The sequence below is a fragment of the Amphiprion ocellaris genome, chromosome 11 (genome assembly GCF_022539595.1).
Source record: "Amphiprion ocellaris isolate individual 3 ecotype Okinawa chromosome 11, ASM2253959v1, whole genome shotgun sequence".
NCBI classification, from domain to species: domain Eukaryota; kingdom Metazoa; phylum Chordata; class Actinopteri; family Pomacentridae; genus Amphiprion; species Amphiprion ocellaris.
In genome coordinates, this window is record NC_072776.1 from 28,074,904 (window position 1) to 28,089,408 (window position 14,505).

The 14,505-nt window shown below is 37.6% G+C and overlaps 1 protein-coding gene across 1 annotated transcript in view; it reads left to right on the forward strand.

The window, feature by feature from the left end:
* Positions 1–14,505, forward strand: part of xpo4 (exportin 4) — an 84,523-nt gene that overhangs the window by 53,336 nt on the left and 16,682 nt on the right. The window contains exons 9-13 of the mRNA XM_055015423.1: positions 5,327–5,501; positions 7,157–7,333; positions 7,453–7,595; positions 9,467–9,612; positions 10,942–11,119. Of these exons, the coding sequence (XP_054871398.1) occupies positions 5,327–5,501; positions 7,157–7,333; positions 7,453–7,595; positions 9,467–9,612; positions 10,942–11,119 (819 nt within the window). The remainder of the gene's footprint in view (positions 1–5,326; positions 5,502–7,156; positions 7,334–7,452; positions 7,596–9,466; positions 9,613–10,941; positions 11,120–14,505) is intronic.

A 14,505-nucleotide genomic window follows, 5' to 3' on the forward strand; every position in this document is an offset into this window, starting at 1 on the left:
AAGAGTTACTGCTAGTACCTGTTGCATATTCAGAACCATGCAGCGCTCCTTGTATGTGAACTTTCCCTAAATCAGCAGGTATAAAACTTTGATTTCCTGATCTAAGAAGCCACAATAGTTGGTGCTTCAGACTCATTTGTACCAAATAAACACTGAGGTTGAATACTAATACTTGTATATAGTTATTTAGTCGTGCTGTGGTCTTTATCTTAGCAGTAAACATCATTTAAAGTGGTGCAGAAACAAAAGTAATGGTGTTTATGGGATTAGTGTGTGAATGTGAGAAGCAGGGAGATGATTATCGACAGCCAATAAGTGCAGCAGGGGTACTTTCTGTCCATTTCTGGGTGCGACTGCCATCAGCGTGGTTCTGATTTGAATTAAAGGGCCACACTAACTCACATGTATAAATAACAGACACACAATGTGCACACAAGCTTGTGTTAAACCATGTGACTGAGTTAGAAGGGGTCTCTGTCTTTTTTTTTCTCTCCCTCCTCTCTCCCGCTCCGTCTGTAATCACCTATTCTTGGAGCTTTTTTCCAGTTGCCTCATCGGAAAACCATGCAGAGAGGGACGGCCGATCCGCAGTGATTGAACAGTTCTGCTCGCAATTTAACTCCATCTGATAGGGGTTAGCGAGGCCTCTCAAACAGCGTTCCTCTCCGGCTGTAGATGGGCGTGACGGTTCAAACACAAAGGCGACATGAAAAACGTGGAAATGCACTGAAAACTTTTCACATACTCACATATTTATCTAATTGGAAACATTTAGAGAGCTTTGGAGGACCTGTAACGTAGCAAAAAAAATGGAGCAAACTGATAATTCTATGGGTTATTTTTTAGCTTAGCACAAATATATCAACATTTCTCGTCTAGCAAATTCAGTCATTTCATTTTGAAGTGAGTGTGTTAATGTTTTATGGTTATCTTAAAAATTTGTTACTGTTTGTTTTGGTCGCAACTTGTTAATTTCCAAGTTTTTGGAATTCATAAAAAATGTTTATGTTGCGTATTTGTGGAAAAAGAAGGATTGTTAGGTGTTTTTTTTCCAAACAAGACTGCAGAATGACATGTTAAATCAGGATTTTGTGTGGTAATCGCCTCTGTAATGTTGTTGTGATGCACTTACAGATGTTTAGGAAGAGCGATTTTCTTGTAGTTATTGTGTAGTTAGTGTGTTGCCGTGATTTTCTACTAAAGTTTTTGGAAAGTTCCACACACATGTTTGGTGAAAATCCAGCAGCACAGTTTATTTGAGTTTCCTCTGAAATGTTCTACTCAGTCCATGTTTTGGTCTTGACCTCCCAGATTTTAGGCATACATAAGAAAATGTTTGTGTATTTCTGTAAAAAGGAGGATTATTGAGTAGTTTTTTAACTTTGAAATATCAGAATTGAAACAAGGCTGCTGGATTAAACATTAAATTAACAATCAACATCAGGATTCTCTGTGATAACATTTTTAAAAAGAGTCTTTTCATTAAAAACACAATGGAAGAGCAATTTTCTTGTAGTTGTTTAGTTGATGTATTTTGCTTAGATTTTGTACTACAAATAAATATATATAAAGAAAACTAAAAAACAATATCGTTACTCCAAAATTTGTAGTAAAGATATCGCTTTTGAAATTTTAGCTATCCTTACACAAATATTTGTTGTGTTTTGTGTAAAAATTAGTATTATTTGATATTCTTTTAAACAAGGCTACTGAAATACACGTTAGATCAACAACTGACATCAGGATTTTCTGTGATAATAGCTTTTGTAAAGTTGTTTTGCTTGTGACATCATGATGCACTTACATTTGTAGGTGTTTGGGAAAAGCAGTTTGTTTGTAGTTATTGAGCAGTTAATGTGCTTGTGGTGATCTTGTGAAGTAGAGACAGTTTTTACAATGAAAAATATATTTTGGAAAGTTGGAAGCAGCATAGTTTATAATTATATTATATAGATGTGCTCGGCTCATGTTTTGGTCACGACTTTCCAAATTTTAGACATCCATAAATAAGTGTTTGTTGTGTTTTTGTGTAAAAATTAGTATTATATTTGTAGATGTTTGGGAAGAGCAATTTTCTTGCAGCAGTTGTGCAATTCGTGAATTTTGTGGTGATCTCATAGTAAAGTAGAGACACATTGCTTTGTAAAGTGTGTTTTGATTAAAATCCAAGCAGCACAGTTTATTTAAATTTTCATTAAAATGTTCTACTCAGCCTGTGTTTCGGTCACAATTTTTTTTATATTGTGTATTTGTGGGGAAAAATGCATTACTGTATTGGGCAATTTTTTTAAGCTCTGAAATATCAGAAAACATTTTTTTCATAATTGACACTGTTTCTGTATTGTTATTTTGACTGTGTCTTTGTGATGGTGATGTGTGGAAGAGCAATTTATTGTAGTTTTTGTGTATTTAATATATTTTGTGATGGTCTTGTGAAGTAGAGACACATTAATTTGTAAAGTATGTTTTGGAAAGTTCCACACATATTTTTGGTGAAAATCCAAGCAGCATAGTTTATTTGACTTTCCTGTGAAATGTTCTGCTCAGTCCACGTTTTGGTCCAAATTTTAGGCATCCATTAAAAGGTTTATGTTGTGTATTTGTGGAAAAATTAACATTACTGAGGTTTCTTTTAAACTCTGAAATATCAGATTTCAGACAAGGCTGTAAAATTAAACATTAAATCAACAATCGACATCAGGATTTTCTGTAACTTTGAAGAAAAGTCTTTTCACTAATAACCCTATCACCGCTGTAATGTCATTTTGCCTGTGACTTTGATGGTGTTTTGATGCAGCTGTCTTGTAGTTATTGTGTAGTCAATGCATTTTGTGGTGATTCTGTAGCGTATTCAAGACTCACTCATTGCTTTGAAAGTCTGTTTTGGAAAGTTCCACACACATTTTTGGTGAAAATCCAAGAAATTTCCAGTCTGGTTTCTTTGATTCTGGCTTGTCTGTTGTCGATTTTGTTGTTCATCCAGAGCTTTTTACCCCCAATTTGTTCCCTGTCCATCTCTCTCAGTCTTTGAATTTTTGGGTTTGTTTTTATTTTTTTCATTTCTGCCTGCACGCAGGTTCATCATGTCGTCTACAACACAGTCCTGTTGTTTCAAATACTGAGAAATTGTTCAAACTGAGCTGGGAAAAACTGGGATTTTCAAGAATCAAGAATCTTTATTGTCATTGTGTTTCCACACAGCGAAATTACAATTGGTGACTCCAAGCTATATATAAAAAATAGAAAAAGGCACACTATGTACGAATAAAATAAAAAAAAATACTTAAAAGATATAAATATGTAAACAGTGTTAGTGCACATGAGCAGTAGGATGAGTGTAAAGTGCAGTCCAGTGCAAGACTCAGTTCTTTATTGCACGTAGTGAGTCTGTTGTGTGTGTAGGGGGGAAATGGACTGGACAGCTCTTGGATAAAGACTGTTTTTGAGTCTGGAGGTCAGAGTTCTTACGTTTCTGTACCGTTTCCCCCGAGGGAAACGGAACAAACGGTCCATTTCCCGGGTGGCTGGGGTCGGCGGCGATACGTCGGGCCTTCCTCTGGACCCGGCCCTCGTATATTGAGTCCAGGTCTGGAAGAGGACTTCCCACAATCCCCTGTGCTGTTTTCACCACCCAGGATAAGTTCTTTCTGTCCTGAGCTGTGCAGCTGCCATACCACACTGTTGCACCAAGACAGAGGATGCTTTCTATTGTGGCCCTGTAGAAATTTGCCAGAAGCTGAGGGGAGAGACCAACACGTTTCAGCTTCCTAAGGAAGAAGAGTCGTTGTTAAGCCTTCTTCACTAGGTGAGCTGTGTTCAGAGACCAGGTCAGATCAGATGTAATGCGGATGCCCAGGGACTTGATATTGTGAACATGCTCCACTGCTTCCCCTTTGATGAGGAGAGGAGCATGCTCTGTCCTCCTGGACCTCCTGTAGCCCACAATGACCTCCTTGGTCTTGTTGGTGTTCAGAACAAGGTTGTTATCTGAACACCACTGAATAAGGTGCTGGATCTCCTCTTTGTAGCGGGTCTCATCATTGTCCGATATGAGACCCACTATGGTGGTGTCGTCGGCAAAGTTCACGACCGTGTTTGTGGAGTGGATGGCAGTACAGCCGCTGGTGAATAGTGTGAAGAGGGCTGGGCTGAGCACGGAGCCCTGTGGTGTTCCTGTGCTCAGGACCAGTGTGGAGGATGTCCTGTCTCCCATTCTCACCCTCTGAGGCCTGTTGGTGAGGAAGTCCCTGATCCAGTGACACAGCGATGTGGACAGTCACAGGTTATGGAGCTTCAGTGTCAATTTGTTCGGGCACAACGTATTGAAAGCTGAACTGAAGTCCACAAACAGCATCCTCACATAGGTGTTAGGAAGCTGCAGGTGGGTCGAGGCTGTGTGAAGTTCCATGGAGACAGCATCCTCTATTGATCTGTTCTCCCTGTAGGCGAACTGAAATTTATCCAGACCAGCAGGGATGATGTCCTTGATGTGCTTTAGGACGATCCTCTCAAAGCACTTCATAATCACCAGAGTTTTTTATGCTTGTTAATAGTGCAACCAAATTTCAAATGTCATGAGTCTTGTTATAAATTACATTTTAATGCAGTGTATGTGTTTTTTTTTACAGACTACGATCTCCTGTAATTTTCTGTACAATCATTGTAGTGTAGCTAGATTTGTCCAACTTGTCCAATTTGTCCAAAACTCAGATTCCATTTTTATATCTGGCTTTAAAATGTAGTGTGTCCACACTTGTCACTCGCAGTTTCACGGTCTGATCAGATTGATAAAGCTCCCTTTCAGAACAAGAAACTGAATTATCTCTTTTTCCGTCTCTGCCTGCTGCACTATGAGGCAGAAACACCATAAAAATAACCTCAGATGCAGCTGTGGAAAACTGCTCAGGGGTCAAGTTGCCCACGAGTTTTGGTTTAGGATCAATTTTCTAGCCTGTTTCCAACCCTCCGTCACCGGCGGGTAAACTGGAAAGTGACCCTGGTTCAGTCTCAGCCTCACCCTGGAGAGTGGAAACTGTCCCTCCTCAGGCCAAAGCAGGGGTTTGGACTGAAAATGGAAAAGAGGCAGATTGAACTTTGTTAACCTTTTTCTGTCAAGAGAAAGATATTGATTTTTACCGCTGGACATAATACCACTGGAAAATGGAGTCTAAAATTCATAAGACATCAGTTTTTACCACTAAGCTGCAGAACTTACTGCATACTGAGTAATGTTTTTTACTGTATTGAATTTTTGTAGCCCTGTTTACGTACATCAGGAATCTGTAAAATCGGATTTTTCGGTAACATTTTTCTTCTGTTTGCTCAGGATTGAGATCGAAGACTCGGAGGCGGTTGGCATCTCCAACATCATCTCCAATCTGATCACCATGTTCCCGCGGAGTGTTTTGACAGCGCTGCCCAGCGAACTCTTCACCTCCTTCATCAACTGCCTCACTCTGCTCACCTGCTCGTTTGGACGCAGCGCCGCCCTGGAGGAGGTGGTGAGTAATGACGCCTTCAAACACCTCTTATAACTCACATCTGCTTCTCTGAATACAGTCACGTTTACAGAACCCAGAGGTTTTTAACTTCAAGTCTGTCTAATTAGATCTTTACAAGCCAAACAAGTTGCTGTAAATGTTTAGTCGTAACGTTAAAGTAACTCACCAGGTTTGCTTTCAGATCACAAAATAAATCTCAAATTTCTAAATCCAGTTATAAACCAGTTACATGGAAGTAATGTCAGCATTCGACTGCACTGTATGCAGTTCTAAAGTCTTATAACTAGCTGTGTTACATCATAAATGGAGATTTAAGAGTAAACAAAACATTCTGCAGTGTCAGCTCACTTTTACGGACTTTATTTCCACTGTTTTGCAGATCTGCAGGTCCAACTGTGATCACACGTTTATATTCTGACAAAGACTTGCAAGATGTTAAAACACTTTGTGGTTACAAAGAAAATAGAATTTTAAAAAGATTACATTTTTTCTTAATTTTTTAAAAATATCTGAGTCTTGAAGAAGTGAAGTTGCTAACTCAAAAGCATCAGTTACATCTGAAAAAATACACAAAACATTGTGGATAAAAAAATATTTTTTCTGTTTGTCTGTCCAGTTAATCATCTTGTGACCCCTCATATTATTTTTCAACTTGCTAATTATTTTTCACATGATATTGTAACATAAAAATAGCTGGTGTGTGAGTTTAAGTCAATGAAAAGACCAGAGTAGAGCAATGTGACCTAAAAATGTTATTCTTTTAAGTTCATATTAAATATGTCTGGGACAAATTGATACTGAATTATGTATGTTTCTGTAGCTGAATCGATTAGTTGGTGGACAGAGCATCAATTAATGAATGGCATTAGACAGTTTAAAAAAAAAAAGAACATTTCCTGGTTCTAGGTTCTCATGTGAGAGCATCCGATGCTTTTCTCTGTCACAATTCAATAAAAATGGAGTTCATTAGATAGAACAAGTTTTTTGCATAGCTCTTATTAAAAACAGCATTATTAAGTGCTATACAACAAACATGCACACAGTAAAATACAATAATGGAAGAAAAGGAATACAAATTAAAAACTATGGATGATAATAAAACAGGTATAACAGAAAAAACAAAGGGTGAATTTAAATCTAATATAAAGCCCTGCAAGACTCAAATGCAATGTCAAAAACAACATTCAGTGGCAAAAGTGATGAAAAATTTAAATACAATGTATCTTTCTGACATACATAAATCTTCAAGAACAGTTTAAAAGACGATGTTACAAAATGACTTTAACCCTAACAGCAGCTCAGTCCACTTTAGTCTCTAAGTGTGAGATAGTATAGTCAGTCACTGTCTACATGAGGGTCTCAGGCTGCATTTTATACTAAATTAAATGTCTGTGTAGTTTTGGTTGGCTAAAGTGAGATATCTGAAGGTGTCATCGTGGCTGTGGAGAATTATCATAAGCATTTTTCACAGTTTTCTTGTCTTTTATAGACATAATTGTTAGTTGCAGACCAAAATCTGGGAAAATTCTGAGAAATGTTTGCATGTCCAACTGAATTTCTTTTTCAGTTTTTGTTGTCTTTAAAGCACCAACACATAAAGCTGTGTTTTGTGTAATAATGAAAGTCACTGACCTAACATCTGTTTATTGTCTCAGCTGGATAAAGACGACATGGTTTACATGGATGCCTACGACAAACTGCTGGAGTCGTGGTTGACGCTCGTTCAGGACGAGGAGCATTTTCCTCGCGGCTGCTTTGTCCAGCCGGCAATCCAGGTCTTCAACTCGTACATCCAGTGTCACCTGGCTGCTCCGGACGGAACCCGCAACCTGGTGAGACTCTTGAAGCATAAATCCTCATCAGTATGGATCCTCCAGCCTCTCCCCTCGACTAAATCCTTTATCCTCCATTTCATAAATCCCTGAATCTTTGCTCTCCTTTGACCTCTCAGTCAGTGAACGGCATCTCGTCTCACGATGAGGAAGAGATCAACGAGCTACAGGAAGACGACAGAGAGCTGTTCTCAGATCAGCTGTCCAGCATCGGCATGTTGGGACGGGTGGCCGCTGACCACTGTATCCCCCTGCTCACAAGGTAAACACATCACATCTAACCAGATCCTTAAACCTTGTTTCCACAAACCTCTGTGCACGAATCAACCGTAACTCCATTCATTTCTTTTGGAGCCACCGGGATCTCAACTCTGTCTGTGAAACTCCTCGAATACATTGAAAAATATAAACTTTAGCGATGAAATAAGGAGTGTGTGCCAGGAAGTTGGAAAAGTTTTTTTTATATGGAAGCAACTTCAAATTTCTGTTGACAATGCCTTCTTCAAAACCAGTATGAATTCTATGGATTCTGGGATGTATTTACCGCATGATCAGACTTTGTTTTCTTTGATATGCACCATTATCCTCAATTTACCTTTAGGTATACATTGATGTTACCAGACAATCGCTGAATAAATGTTAACAAAAGAAACAAAGGGCTTAGCTTTAGAGTTGAGAAGATTTACTAGAGTCACAACTTCAGTGCAAAAGTCAAAAACAAATCACAGTTTGCATTTTTCTCTTGAGCTCTTTGGCTGTGAGAGTTTGCATACTAAAATCCCAATACATCTCAGCTGTGTCCATATCTCTATACCTACCACAGAAACAGCTAGAAATAAACAGCTGAGTAAAGAAACGAGTACAGATACAAATACCTGATAATTTATTTTAATAATTAATTTTAGTAAAAATTTATTTTGATGGGCGACTCTTTATATAATAATTTATGTATATAATAATCTAAACTATTATCTTTTTTTGTACAAATTTGATCTTGCTTCCAAACTTTTGACCTATAGTGTGTATATGTAGAAATAAATATAGAAATCAGTTTTTTCCCTGCCTTTAACCTCAACTATGCATTTGCTGACGATATAAAGCACTTTGTGACATGTTTTGAAAACTGCTACATGAATGAAGTTTACTATTATCATAAAAATAATGAGTTTACAGACTGTTCAGTTAATGTTATAACTGTAAATGTAAATGCATAATTACCAAAGTAGCTCATTTAGCTTAGTTGAAAAGTAAAAAAAATTCCAACATACTCAAGGCAAATTTCAGACATAAAAAAGTATTTAACCTATTAATAGACATGGTTGAACTGTAACTGATGCATACCGCAAAGTCGCAATCAATAAGTACAGCTAATAGTGCTCGACCAATATGGGTATTTTAGGGCCAATACCGATTGTTGGCAATCAAGAAAGACCGATCACCAATATTTGTGAACCAATATACATTAGATGTAATGTTTTGACAGAGAATCTGTCATTCATAACTAGGCTTCTTCATTATGAAGGTTAACTGTAACTGAATATGTTCAATAAAAATGGGAGTGGTTAAATTAGGAAGATGGTCAGTTTGTCTCCTGCAGTTACGTCTGCTGTGCTTCTATTTTCTTAATCTTTCACTGTTCTATCACTTTTATTGCCCACTAAGGTCCAGGTCTCAAAGCATTTCTAATTATTTTTTTCCTTACTCTGTTTCAACTTAATCTGTGGCTGCTTTCTGGCTTAGCTGTTAGCATAGCCTTAGCCACTGTGAGAGAAGCTAGTTTCCTGGTTTTTAGCTCCAACTTGTGTTTCTTGTTCAATTTTTGCTGCTTGAGAGATATTTCTGATAGCACAGAGTGGTGACAGACAGAGAGAGGAGGCTGCATCTGACCTCGAGTAGAACATTTATTTATCAATAATTGGGCAATAAAAATAATGACACAGATAATCAAATGCCAAATATCCGCTATTATGATCGGATATTAGGATAATAGGTCTGTCCCTAACAGCTCATCAGTTCCATCTCAGTAGGTTTAAGTTTTGTCAACATTTTGGATTTGTAGGTTGGATTTGATTTGTGATTCTGCGAGGATTCTGTTTCCCGTGTTGACTTTTCTCCTTTGACCTCCTGCTGCAGCCTGCTCGAAGATCGAGTGACGCGACTTCACGGCCAACTCCAGAGGACCCAGCAGCACCTCATGGCCTCGTCTGACCTCGGATCAGTAGACCGCAAAGTCCTGGACGACCTCTACGAGGACATCCACTGGCTCATACTGGTCTCCGGTGAGCAGTGCGGCAGAAAAACATGTCTTTGACTTTTTAAAAAAGACAATAAACAAAAGAGCGTCTCCTGTTTGACCTCTTAGATTTAATGAAAATTGCTGCATTACCTCATTGTGACTAGTTTCCCTGCAAAGATTCTAAAGTTTCAGTTTCCACAAATGCTTCACAGGGTTTAACGACAAAGGCGAAGTTTACGAGAAGCCCGATGATGTTCTAATACAATAGAAAGTGGCTCTTTTATTTGCTCACAAATGACTTTTCCAGTGCAGAATACTCCACTTTACTGATATTACATGGAACAAAACTCCACCCAAGGCTGTGGGTTTGAGAAGATGAAATATCGTCTCAGTCGGCGTCATTAAAGACGTGCAAAGGAGCTTTGTGGATTTCTCACCATAAACTCACCATTTAGGCCGCTCTTCTAAACTTAGTTTTATTTTATTTATTTGTTTAAAAGTTTGGGTTCTGTGGTGGAAAACAATAAAACATTAAAAAAAAAACTGCTGGGTGTTAAAGTCATTAGCACGCTACTGCTCAGAAGCGTTGTTTGGTTGTCGAGTTGCACCTGTTTTTGACAAAGGTACCAGATTTTTCATATTTTATTCTGATAGAAACATGGATTTTAGAGCTGCAACAAGTTAGTGTCTTCACTATTGATTTATCTTGATTGTGTTTTTTTAATTAATCCTCTTATATGTTTGAAAATATGTAGTAATAAATGTCCTTTGCATCGTTTCAAAGCAAAATTGCTTAAATTTGACTGACCAGCAGTCTAAAACCTAAAAGAAATAAAATGTACTATCATATACTGTGATGGAAGTATTTGATCCCATGCATATTTTGTGATTTTGTCCCCATACAAAAAAAAAAAAAACGACCAGTCTGTACATTTAATAGTAGGTTTATTTTAACTGTAAGAGACAGAATATCAACGAAAAACATTCAGAAGTACTGGAAATTAATGTGTAACCATTAGATAATGTGCTTCTTCTGGATTTTTTTTTGTTGATATTCTGTCTTATACAGTTAGAATAAATCTACTATTAATATTATAATTGTCATTTTTCCTATATGTGGCCAAAATACTTACTTCCCTCACTGTATATCATAGATATTAAAAAATTTAATAATTAGAAATAGTAAATTTTGGGCGCTTTTGCTTAGAAAATGATGATTAAGTCAGATTTTTGCAGATTATTTTATCGTTAACTGACTTCATCTCTGCTTAAGAACCTCTGTATTGATTTTCGGCTCTATTTCTCTTGTTTAAAGTTGTAAATAGTCAGCATACTGCAACATACCATCTCTATCTATATGTGCACTCTGCAGGTTATCTACTAGCAGACGATCCTCAGGGTGAAACGCCGCTGATCCCCTCAGAGGTGATGGAGTTCTCCATAAAACACTCGACAGAAGTGGACATTAACACGACGCTGCAGATCCTCGGCTCGCCAGGGGAAAAGGCCTCGTCCATACCAGGCTGCAACCGCACAGACTCCGTCATCAGGTAGCGTTTCTGTCCTCTCTCAGCTTGATATCATGTTTGTGGTTACAGCTTTCATGACCTTGACAGATAAAAAAAAAACAAGGATGTGCACGTAGGAGTCCAGTGGTTCAGTTAATCTGTCAGATGTTGCTGTGAAATGCTGCTCTTTTGTCTTCTGACAGTCTGAACACTTTGGCTCTAGTTGATAGAACAGTCTCATCTAAAAGTACATTCAGCAGCTGGTTTAGAGATTTCAGTCGTGTCATCCTTGGCAGATGGAGTCACACAGTTGTCACAGAGTTGTAGATATTTTTATAGGCACCTAAACCTGTTGGTAAATTGTCATGTTAACTCAAAAGAGTGAATCTTAAAACTCAACTTAAGTGGAGCCGTTTAAGCACCTGAAACCCAAAAACCAGCAGCGGGACACTGATTCTATACGGTACATTAACGCACAGCTTTCAAATAGGATTATTATTATTTTCCTCTGGCACATTACAGTTTTTTACATACTGTACGATGTAGCCTTGCATATTCTCAGACAATTAATTTGCACATTCCTGCATGCTGAAATTATTTCTATTACTTTTTGTGAATCCCTTGATTACACTTGCTGCTAATTTGACACTCCTTCATATTTGTCTAATAAGACTTACTACTTACTGACTGCCAACACTTGTATGTGGAAATTTACTTGGCAATAAAACTGTTCTGATTCTAAATACATAAACTATTCCATTTGTTATAGAAGGAAAATGTAAAATAGAAAGCCTTGTTGGATATTCAGGTGTCCAATGATACATAAATTACTCTTCTGTGACGTGTATTTAGTTGCTTAAAATATTGATTTTTATTCTAGACAACAACCACAGCAAAAAGTTTGGGAATCAAAATTGACATTTAATAAACAAAGGATTGTATTCAGCATTACAAAAGTAGCTTTGTGCAAGAAAATCAATGTAAAAATACATTTTAAAAGAGAATTTTGTATTACAGTGACAGTAGTATTGCACACGTATTGGCCAAACTGTCAAAAATGAATACTGTTTAAGGAGGGTATCCCTCCCATTGTGATTTCATATGCAACCCAGAATAAAGATTATTCTACGTATTTCGCTTAGAAATTTAGCTAAAATAAACCTTTCACACCAACATGTTTCTGTAAAATACAAAAACATTTTATGCTCCTGAACAAAAATGTGCAACTATGAATAACTCCTCTGTGACCAACAGTCATGTGGCAAAAAATTCAACAACTTTTTGGTTGAACTGGGTTGAACTGCAGGCTGTATTTACACAAAGCAGAAAGGAGACAAGCATAGAAAATAAAATTAAAATGTAACTAGTAAAATATCTGTAGTATGAAGAGTCACAACTTTTTCCCCCAGTATTAGTAACTGCTGTGGACACTTGGAAAAATGTTTTAGATGTTGATTCTAGGATTTCTCAGTTTTGTAAAACGAATATTCAGAGGAATTCCATTTAGTTTTTGTGCGATTTCTGACATTATAACTGTGTTACATCATAACTGCACAAAATGCAGTTTTTAGTTCTCTCTCCTTGTATCCTGGTTGTGCTGTTTCCACATAAAAATGCTTGGAGTTCAGAAAGCTAACTGTTTGCTGTTTCTGTAGAATACATTTGAAGCCTCAAGGTATATGTAAGCGTTTACGAGGAGCGCAATTGACGTAAGAAGACCAGGCCTCAAATGATAGAAATTTTCATTTGCAATAAAAAAAAAAAAATGCACTCGCTGCTTCTTCTCTGGACATTATATTATATTTTTCTGATTGCAAGAGGTTGTGAGCTGTTAGTATTGTGTTTAATTGATGTATTTGAATGGACTGAAGCTACACAACTCAAATGTAGTCAGGCCTGAATCTTCCTGGCACTGAGTGTTGAGAATTGGAAGGTGGACTGCTTGAGTCCCCAAACTAATTATGAAAGTATGTGTTTGGAAGGTGAAAGAGTCCGAGCCTCGCTGGCCGCATACAGTAGCTGCTTCCCCATCAACAACACAAGACAGTCATTGAACTGTGAAGGTCCTCCGGTTTGAATTTATGTAACGGAAGGACCGTTTAGGCGACCATCTGTTCTAAAGATAATGCCGCACAGGTTTGAAATGTATTTTCGACACTTCATAATACCAATAAGTCAGGAAGCCATCAAGCTGCGGGCATATAGATTGTCGTAATGGAAGAGATGGCACTGCTTTGTGTCCAGCAGTCCTTTGTTGTGACACTTGGTCTCACTTAACCGGCCAGCAGCCTCCATAAAAACACTCCCAGAATAGATTCCCTCGCTATCCGGAGCGAGGTGGACGTCCAAGTGTTGTCACTGTTATTGTCTCATAAATCCGAAGGTGGGTTAGTCCCTTCGCATTCACACGGGAACACCTTCTTAATGTGCAGCTAGTAAAACAGAGTAACACTTGGTTTAAATAGTGCAGCTTGAAATGCGTTAGAGTCAAGATGACAAACTGCTGAGCTCCATCGCTCATGTACACATATGATAAAAGACGGCGGCGTAAAACTGTCACTGCTATTACACACATAAGCTGTTTAAAGATGAGACATGGAGGCAGCAATCTCACGCTCCTCAACGTTATTACCTATTTAGACAGTTTAACACAACTGAATTTGGGCTCTTCTCATGAGCAGACATTTCCAGCCAGGAAAGCAAACGCCGATTATTTACATGTTTTTTTATCAGTATGTTTATCAGTTTTGCAAGATTTGATCATTTATATAGTGTGTCAGGTGTCAGAAAAACACCTGGTACAATTCTTTAGAGTGTTAAGTGGCATCTGTAAACTATGGATAGACTGATTAGAATAGCTGATATTTGTCATTTTTCTGATTGTCAGTGTTGTTTTTTTATTGACTCATTATTGATTAATTAAATGCTCTACTTCAGGTCTGATGCAACCTCCTCTCTCTGTCTGTTGTCACTCTGTGGTCTCAGAAATGTCTCTCAAGCAGTAAAAACTGAACAAGAAACACAAACCAAGAAATTAGCTTCTCTCACGGTGGCTAAGACTATGCTACTGGCTAGCGGCTAAGTTAGAAGGCAGCCACAGATTAACCTGAAACAGTCTAGAAAACAGTAATTATTAATGCTTTACGCAAAATCTGGAACTTAGTGGGCAATAAAACTGATAGAACAGTGAAAAATTGATAATAAAAAATAGGGAAGAACAACAGATCTAACAGCAAGAGACAAACTGATTAATCAAATAGTGTCCTAACGTAGTCACTCCTATTTCTATTTTGCATATTCAGTTGTATTCACCCTTATTAATGAAGAAGCCTAGTTATGAATGACAGATTGTCTGCTATCACATGATGTTAAAACATTACATTTAATGTATATTTGTTCTAAATATCGGTTATCCTTCTTGATCACCA